This window comes from Nanorana parkeri, unplaced genomic scaffold (assembly GCF_000935625.1).
Source record: "Nanorana parkeri isolate BGI_ZX_2015 unplaced genomic scaffold, ASM93562v1 scaffold424, whole genome shotgun sequence".
Lineage (NCBI taxonomy): Eukaryota > Metazoa > Chordata > Amphibia > Anura > Dicroglossidae > Nanorana > Nanorana parkeri.
Window position 1 is genome coordinate 1,209,114 of NW_017306692.1, and position 10,226 is coordinate 1,219,339.

Here is a 10,226-nt window from a genome sequence, read left to right on the forward strand (position 1 = left end):
CTTTGGACCACTGAGCAACAGACCAGGTCTGTTTTTCTTTAGCCCAGGTAAGACGCTTCTGACGTTGTTTGTTGTTCAGGAGTGGCTTGACAAGAGGAATACGACATTTGAAGCCCATGTCCAGGATCCGTCTGTGTGTGGTGGCTCTTGATGCACTGACTCCAGCATCAGTCCACTCCTTGTGAAAGTCCCCAACACTTTTGAATGGCCTTTTCCTGACAATCCTCTCCAGGCTGCGGTCATCCCTGCTTCTTGTGCACCTTTTTCTTCCACACTTTTCCCTTCCACATAACTTTCAATTAATGTGCTTTGATACAGCACTTTGGGAACATCCAACTTCTTTTGCAATGACCTTTTGAGGCTTTCCCTCCTTATGGAGGGTGTCAATGATGGTTTTCTGCACAACTGTCAGGTCAGCAGTCTTTCCCATGATTGCGATTCCTACTGAACCAGACTGAGGGACCATTTAAAGGCTCAGGAACACATAGCAGGCTTCACAATATTCTAATTTTCTGAGATTGTGGATTTGGGGTTGTCATGAGCTATAAGCCATAATCATCACAATTATGACAAATCACGGCTTGAATTATCTTGCTTTGCATGTAATGAGTCTATCTCATATATTAGTTTCACCTTTTAAGTTGCATTAGTGAAATAAATGAACTTTTGCACGATATTCTAATTATCCGAGTTTCACCTGTATAATAGTAAAGGGAGTAGGTTAATTTAAAGCTGAACCCACGACAAAAAAAAAAAAAATCTACATATACTCCTCAAGAGCCACAAAAGGACCTAAACCCACTTTGTGTATACCAAATGCCTTAGCAAGCTCAGTTATTACCTTGTAAATGTAGCAGCAACATCATCACTGCTTTGTACACAGCCTGTGCAGAGAGCAAAGCTGTCGGAGAGGCCCAGCAAGCAAGCCCCACCCACCACAGGCTGCATGCAGAAAACTAGAGAAGGAACAGATACAAGACCAGTCACCCTGCACAAGGAGAGAGAGCAGCAGTGACCAGTCTTTATTACAAGAAGCTCCTGCACAGGAGGAAAAAAGTTTCACACTGGATTACCACTGATGTGCACAAAATACACATTCAAGTGAAAATAAACACACCTCTTTTATTTAGACAAAGGTTGCTTATTCTGCTTATCCTGGAGTGCAAATACGAATTTTAGGTGTGAATAGTGTGAAGTATTAGAATCAACTTAAACAGAATTACAGATTAGAATTTACTTCTAATGTTATTACTATTTGCTTGTTCTTTGCAACACTGCCCAATGCTGATGGCGTGAAAGGGCCCTAAATGCAATTACAAACAGTACCTCACCATGTCATAATATGCCTCTGTGGTTTCCTGCAAAACAGAAGTTTGACTAGGGTGGAATTTTAAGCCAACTTTACAACACTGCACCAATCCCAGCCTGTGGGCCTTGATCAAACTGCTTGGTTTTAACTAATGTAGAGGAAGGTAACATCAGAACCTGGCTGTCCTCCCTGACAGGAGGGTCCGGATTGCAGAAAAAACAAACAGAATGAACCCCTTTTTTTTTACAACCAAGAAAATTCACCATTATGCATTTAAGGATAATACGTTATCTATTTGCCTACAGGATTGCTATAAGAGGTTTTTATTTGTGTAACTTGATTATAATGTGGACTGCCGAGGTACCACTTACCTGACAGGGTGCTCAAACATTTACATCATTTGATCCAATTCACTCATTTCAACAAATTAATATCTGTACATTACATTAAAATGTGCAAAGAGAGATTAAAGTTAAACATATTTCATCCACAACATGGACATTGTACCTATAAACGATACTTACCATCAGATTTGTCTAGCTCTATTCGGCATGTTAGCCATAGCTGCTGGTTATATGTAGACAGGATAGGGGATTCCAGAGGATAATGGGTAACCTTGAAATAATTTGAGGAATACAGACAATTTAGATCATTCAACTGAAACAAAATGTAGCCACAAACCAGAGCAAATATATACAGCATAGGCAATCAAAATAGATATATCGTGAGCAGGAAACTATAGATGTCTAGAGCAGGGGTAGACAACCATGGCACTGCAGCAGTGGTGAAACTACAAATCCCATGAGACATTGCAACACTGACAGCCACAGACATGACTCCCAGAGGCAGAAACATGATGGAATTTGCAGCTGGAGTGCCTGGTCTAGGGGAACTCTGGCATATCTGACATCATTTCTCATCAAATCTTGGGCATTTAAGAGGCTCAGTTGCTTAAACAAAAATGTTCACACAAGGATTACCTGCAAAAAATAAAGTAAATACCTCTACTACTGCCTCCATCGCCAAATGTTGCTGCAATGAGGAGAATCCCCTGAAGTCTGTGCAGAATCAAACACTTCTGTTAATCTTCTGTACCCTCCCCGCTGTGTTCAGTGGTTTCTCCAACCAACCCCTATGGCACTATAAGACACACTTCAGGGGACAAATTCTTCTCATTGGAGTGGCATTTAGTGGCACTCCACTGGCAAGGGCAGATGCAATTATTACCCTCATCTTTGCAGGCAACTTTTGTACTGGCAGTTAAGCTGGGAATGGAGGGAGTCAAGTGAACCTGTTACTTTGTACCCTATCAAGACAAAATTCAGTTGAAAAGTAAAATTACATTAATAAAGGAATACACAACTGTTTTAAATTGTGATTTTCTTTTACTCAGAATGAAATTGGTCTTTAATGAAAAATCATTAAAAAGGAAGTCAGTGAGCAGCATCCAGGGATATGTTCCAAGTTATTTGCTGGTCAGTGCTTACAGAGGGGAGAGCCTTTAATGTCTTTAGAATGCTATAAAGGAGCGGTTTTATTTCTAGGTGTCTTGGCAGACCAAAATAAACTTAAATAATTTGCCATGACATTACGGATAAGGTTTGAAATAAAATAAGATTTTTGGTTGAATAATGTACTTAAATGTTGTAGATTGACTCTTTACTTAAGAAATTGTCTATGTGTTTAACCCTTCATGACTGAGCTTGTTTTTAGTTTCTGTTCGTAAATGACTGACACACTTTTGACATTTTTGCTGTGTGATTCTTCCACGTCAGTAATATACTGACACATATTATATATTGTATTATATATAATACACCCACACATATTATATATTGTTTTTTAGAGGACAGATATGTGATATAAATATGTAGCCCTATGTGTGTCTAACGCCTCACTTAGGACAAATAAAAGAGAAAAAAAGAGAAAAAAAAAAAGTTAAAAAAACACTTTTTCCCAGTTTTGATTTGTAGTATTTTTTTTTACAACACCAGCTCAGCTAAAAAAATGCAATAAATACATTAATTTATTTGTCCCTTATTTTATTTTTTTTTTTTACACATTTTTTAGTCCCTTTGTGGCTGGACGTACAGTGTACGTCTCCCGTCACGAAGGGGTTAAAGAACTACAAATATTTAAAAAGTAGGGTATACACGGTGCAAATTTTGGCCAGCTTTTCACTAGCCAGCCCAAATTCGCAGTGTGTGCCGCTATCCGCATCCTTCTGCCCAGCATCTCTCGATCAGCTGATTGAAAGAGCAGGTTGGAAAATTGTTGGCCGAACAGAACTTGCAGCCAATCAGAATAGAATACAATAGAAAACAGCAGGGGATACCTCCATCCATGCTTGCAAGCGTTGTTGGAGGAAGCCATTCTTTTTTTTTTGCTCAGCCCGCAGGTCAAATGAAAAATAGAACTGTGTATACCCAGCTTAAGTTTGGGCAGCAAAGTCGTCTTAAAGACTTTGAATTTCCCCATTTCCTCTCAGTCTACAAAGAAAAACATTCAAAATAGGCACAACAAGTAAATTCCTGGATCAAGTGCCTTAAGAAGATATAGACCTAGTCCCAAGACTTGCTGATTCTAAAAGGGCTGGCACCTTGAATAATGTTTATGGATAAATTAACATTATTTATAATGTGGCCAAATGATATAAAGCCCTAGTATTATACAGCTACAAGGGGGAATGAATAAGTTTGTCTGCAAGGAAACAAAACAGATTTAAATAATTATTAATTACTGAAATGGGTCTGCAGTTGGTGGTAAAGTATTGTTTCTATCCAGGTTAGGAAAGAGTGATATGTTTATTTTCCAACATGCGGAAATTCAATACATTTTACCCATAAACAATATCCATTTCTCTTTTACAGTTACAAATTTTTAAAAAAAGCATGCTAGATTGCAACGGTGACAAAGATGGGAACGCTCATTCTCCAACATAATCAGTACATTTTTGTAAGTCCCAACTATGATGCAATTAATCTGATTGTTGATCAGGAGTGCTAAATGACCAGATGTTTCAGATCTGAACAAAGGGTAAAAAAAAGAAGCAGCCTATACCTTAGAAACATTGGATGCATCTGGATACTGTCTGGTATCAATAACATTTGGACCTAAAAAAAATAAAAAAAGACAAAAAATATTAACAGTTAAAAACTCTAATGGTGCTAGGAGCATTAAGATCATGCAACATCTGAATGAACCCGAAAAAGTATAATATGAGATCCTGTGAACCAGTGATGTATTAAAAAGCAATTTCTTGAAAAAACTGAACTCAAATCAGCTATTACTTTTTTGCTATCCAGGAATTTTTCCATCTGTGCTCCCTATTTACTTTAATCTGATTCATGGTAGTCGTATTTCTGACACCTCTTCATGGGGGATGAGTTTAGGTTCAGAATGTACCTGGTCCAAACATGAGCGCCATGGGCACTTCCACCTAATCAGCCGCAGTACAGGCATTCCCTGCAGCTGCATGTAAACAAAGGAGAGGGATTCTTGTGCCGATATCATTTACCAAATACAGGCATGCAGCCATATAAAAGGCAAATGTAATTTATCAAATATAGGTATACAGCCATATTAAGAAAACGTAATTCACCAAATATAGGCATGTAGCCTGTGTCCTTTTGCTTACTTTAAGCTCCAAGTGGGAATTCCCCACAAGCAGTAGATTGGGTGGCACAGAAGGAGTTTTCTTGTGTGTTTAGGAGGGTCTCCTTCCAGGTTTGGTCCAAACCTTAGCTCATCCCAACTCTTCCTATATGGGATGGGTCTGCTTTCTGAAGCCTGTGCTACGCAATTTCCTCCCGTCTCTGCTTAAGTAATCATCAGACTTATGCCTCCTTCCAGATCACCCAAAGGGAATGGGGTGGAGGTACACACTACAAATAGGTCTGGATGAATACAAATCCCAGAGCACATAACAGTATTACTTTCATTAATACGCCTAACAGCGTGCAGTGCAATTCTAAACAGCCCTGATATTTCCCTTTTGAAATAAAAAAAAAAGAAGGAGAAGGAGAAGAAGAAGAAGAAGAAGAAAGAGACTGAGTGTTCAATCAACTTTTTTCTGCAGCTCCAGCATTCAATGATCAGGAGGCACTCAGTACAGAGACGTCCTGTTCATTCACAAACTGAGGAGATAGTAAAATGTTGTAAATGTTGTTAACCATGTACCCAGTCATGAATGAACAGGAAGTGATATGCAGCACTTCCTGTTTATTGATAAAACACTTACTATCTCCATTATGATTAAACACTGGATTGACCTGTACTGATCACTCTGTACTGATTTAGAATGGACAGCTGCCATCAGCAGCTGCAGCAACAATAGCTGCTGATGACAGCTATTCATTTACACAGAGTCAGGGGGACTCTTCTGTTACAAACTTATGGTCACTGAAGATTTATTGACACTAATAGTTTACACAATAAACTTTGTGCTTTCATTTAAAACGGAGAACTATGAGGTGTGTGATTTCCACTCATTCTTATAGTTAAAGCTGACGTGTGACATTAAAACGGTCACACCTCGGCTCTTTAGATTGGGGAGTAAACACTTTGCGATCATCTCCCTGCAGAGAGCAGTGACAGTCAGTCACCGCTCCCCCACAGGGATCCCCCCTCCCCGATCCTCCAGCACTGTCTGGAGGAACGGAAGGAGGGGGCGGACACTGCTGGCTCTGGCTCTACATAGGCAGAGCCCGATGTCAATCAGCCAGTTGGGTGGATCTAACAGTATTGTCGGGATCCGTCCCGGCCATGGTGCTCTCAGTATATAGTGGGCAATAGCTCGCTATATACTGAGCTTTGGGTCACGAGAGGACGTTAGCATATGTCCTTCCGTGACCCTAAAGAGATTTATGGGATAAATATGTTACCCCATAGTTCTCTTTTAAGCTTACAGAAAGTGACAAACACTGTATGTAAGGCAGGATGAACATTTTTGTACATGTTGGAAATGTTCTTAGCCTGAAAACAGGCACAATAATGCAACCACCACATCTACGGACTGACATGCTGCAATATAAAAAAAAGTTTTGGTTTAGATACACTTTAATTTCGCACAATGTTCCCAACTACAGTAAACTCAAGTAGAGAGAGCACAGGTCCCGAGCAAGTACAAAAATAAAATAAAAACATATGTATCTATAGAAATTGTAATATAAAAGTGAACACATACCAGCAATCCCAATAAACAGTGTTAATCCGAAACAGATGAAGAATACCACAAAAACCAATACAAAGTAGCGTTTTGAGAGTGTATATAATCGCATTGGAGCCAACCTGCAAAACAAAAAGATGCATCACTGATTGACATGGCATATGTAAAAAAGTACCAATTTCAGTCACACGGTTCTATTATTTGCATTTTAAAAGGTTTTTGCTTTGATTGGCACATGTCAGCTAAGCAACCAGGCAAGTGAAAATGTGTATTTTTGGTTATACTTTTTATTTTACTATGAAAAAAGGGAGAAAACAAAAACAACAGGTATGGATGAAAAATGTATATACATGTTAAAGAATGTATCGCCTGACCTCTTTAACATGAAATATAAATACAACCCAATATGGTCAAGAAGCAGAAATCTCCAATGCCACCACCTGGCCTAAGCCAGTCAAAGTGCATCTCTGATGCTCTATACCTCTTGAATCATTCACATATTGCATAATCTGTACAGAGGGGGTAATAACCTTTATGAAAAAAAATGTTACCCTCTTAAAAGTTTTTTGGATTGAACGGCTCCTTAATTATGATCTGTCGATTTATTGAATGGCAGAAACACATGTGCATGTACATAGCATCTACACCAATACAGAGCTATGTTTGTCAACATCATGGGCAGCACAGTTTTTTTGGCGATTTGCACTTCAGTGTCTTGCAGCAACGAGGTCCTCGATCTGAATCCCAAATAGGATCTGCATGAAGTTTGCATGTCCTCTCGGTGCTTGCATGAGTTTTCTACAGCTACTCTGGTTTCCTTCCATACTCTAAAGCCTAGGTTCTCAACTGGTGGGTGGTGACCAAAAAGTAGGTCGCGACCCTGTGTTCAGTGGGTCGCCATGTGCCTTCCACTTTTCTAGGTGAGAGTCTTAGCCTCCTCCAAGCACAACAATGTCAGTTCTTACGCAGAGCAGCCATTCAGAATATGCTGCCTGGCGTCGAGTGTCAGCTTCAGGTGGGGTGGGACTATAGCCAAGAGGGAGCTCCATCCCTACTTGCATTGGTTACAGCTCCCTCATGTGCCCTGGAGAGGTGCCTGGACCGGAGTAACATCACATTCTGGCTCCCGACACCTCAACAGGGCACGCAAGGGAGTTGTACATGCAATGCATGGAGCTCCGTCACTGCACAGCAGCCCAGCACTGGACCCCCGGCTGAGGATGCACTCCAGTTCTCATAATGGCACCCCAAACACACCACCCTCCCACAGTTCAATCTCCCACACTGTACCTCAATGTTGTGTGCGTTCCATTGCAACTTGGGTCACCACTTAATGATCAAGGACAGATGTGGGTCCTGAGGTTACACAGGTTGAGAACCACTGCTCCAAAGCATACTGGTAGGTTCACGTCTAAATTGGCACTAGTGTGTGTATAGGACTGTGTGATGGAGAGACCTTAGCGTATAAGCTCCTTGAGAACAGGGACTGCTGTAATTCTACACTATGTACATTTTTGTCGCTATATCAATGCCTGTAGTAGAGAAGCAATACAAATCAGCTTAATGCCTTCTACAAGAAAAATGACATGGACATATCAAAAAAAATATTTTTTGTTGGTTAATGAATCTGACATTTCCTGTTAGTTGGGTTTGGTAGAATTAGAAATAGCCAGCAGCAGGAGGATATCAAGATTTGCATACTTAAAGAAGTCCACCTACGTTTTTCAGTATGTCATAACTGTCATATATAAACAAACATTCTAGTCAGGTAACTGGAAATTTCCAAAATATCTGGTTTAGCTGGCTTTTCTTTTTTTTTCATGCCATTAATAATAGTATAGGAACACCATAGAACTCTAAAGCTTTCCGTATAATATATACAGTAAACATATGCCATCTCATTAGGTGGTCCAGCAAGAGTAAAAAAATAAAAAATGTACATTGTGAAGAGAAAAACTCAATTCTCCAGCACTTTAAAGACCATGAAACAATTATACAATGGCATGTATAGGTGCATACAAGATAAAGAACGTTGTTGGCACATGGGACATTAACATGCAAGATAAACAAAAGACATTACTTGCACTGATATCACCTTACCATTGACGGCCTTTTTCCATCTGGGGACACTGATGTAATGAAGCTTCCATCCTCGATATCCGATTGTTCAATGGGTATAGCTCTAACCTAGCTAGCTAGCTAGATATATATATATATATATATATATAATGATAAGTTACCTAAACATCACTGTGATTATAGCATTTATATTGTAGAGGGCAATAACTCATATCATTCATTTTTGTAGATATCCGATTGTTCAATGGGTATAGCTCTAACCTAGCTAGCTAGCTAGAGATATATATATATATATATATATAATGATACACTCTTTCATAAAACTCTGCAGCCCAGGGACCTGATCTAATATTTTCTGTGCGAGATGGAAATTTACATGTAATTGCTATAGCAAGTGAATGTCACTGCAACTGGTGGATAGAACAGAGCACCACCAGAGAATGTGTGCACTACATACAAAGGCTCAATTGCAGACAGATCATTTTATTTACAAGGACCAGAATTTTATGTTTATGAAAACATCACGGATGAAAGTACAATACCAAATCAGGTTGCAAAGTTCAAGAGCCAGGTGTCATATGTGCACAATAAGCAATATGATATCTCTCTTAGATAACAAATTGAAAGCACAGATTGGATGCTCAGTGATTTTCTCCTTTGGCAAATAGTAAATGTTTAATTAAGTAAATACTTTGTACTTTAATTAAAGCCAAACGGTAATTGCTGTCACAACTCCCTCTTGTGGCTATAGTGCATAACCCAATGTTCCTGCCAGGTTTTGAGGAAGCATCAAAATTTCCACCCATCGACTAATGCGGGTCTCTGTAGGGTCTATGACTTTCTCTCTTCCTCAGGATTCAGAACTCTTATAAGTTACCCTTGTCTGAAATCGTTTGATATCTCCAAATTAAAGCTTTGTCTCCTCTGTCCCATCTACTGCATCCCTGCTCTTAGGATTAACCACTTTCAAACATTATTGTCTGTAGGACCCGCTCAGTAAGGGAGTTCTTTCCTCTATAAAACTTTACTAGGGAGTCAACAGTCATCCCCATTGCCGTATGTATTAAATTGGGAACGGGACCTCAATAGACCGACGATTAGGATTGGCCTCAAATTTGGGACACTATTGCCCATTGCTCGATTAACTCCTGAGCCATTGAAGCCAATCATAAGGTGTTAATGGGTTGATATACGGTTCCCCAGCAGATAACCAAATTTACCCGGGGATGTGCTGAACCTGGTTCGCTCCTCCATACTCTGTGGAGCTGCCCTAAAATTAGATTTTGGATAGGCGTTTAGCAGTTGGGGTACACTATTCTAGGGAGGAGCCTAAGGCAATATCCCTGGGAAGCTTTGCAAAATCATAAACCTGAGGGTTGAATTTGCATCCTAATTTAAACTTCTCACTTTTATATTCTCCAATGCAAAGCAGACCCTAGCGAAGGCTTTGAAGTCAGCTACTCCGACCGACAGTGCAGAAAGTTAAGTGGAAGGTCTCCTGCTAGCTTTTGGCAATATTGCATGGTACCATGTTGAAGTTCCATAACGTGTGCAGACCACAGATTCCTAATTACATGTCTAAACTTCCTGTTTAAGGCTCTGGTAATTTCCATTTTCGGTAGTCATGACAGTCTTGGAATTTCTCACCCTTTTTTTTCTTCTATACCCCCC

The 10,226-nt window shown here is 39.7% G+C and overlaps 1 protein-coding gene across 2 annotated transcripts in view; it reads right to left on the bottom strand.

The window, feature by feature from the left end:
• Positions 1-10,226, bottom strand: part of TMEM181 (transmembrane protein 181) — a 43,404-nt gene that overhangs the window by 19,680 nt on the left and 13,498 nt on the right. For both annotated transcript variants that reach the window (XM_018559974.1, XM_018559976.1), the window contains exons 2-4: positions 6,495-6,598; positions 4,370-4,422; positions 1,834-1,924 (exon numbers count right to left, since the gene is read on the bottom strand). In XM_018559974.1, the coding sequence (XP_018415476.1) occupies positions 1,834-1,924; positions 4,370-4,422; positions 6,495-6,598 (248 nt within the window). The remainder of the gene's footprint in view (positions 1-1,833; positions 1,925-4,369; positions 4,423-6,494; positions 6,599-10,226) is intronic.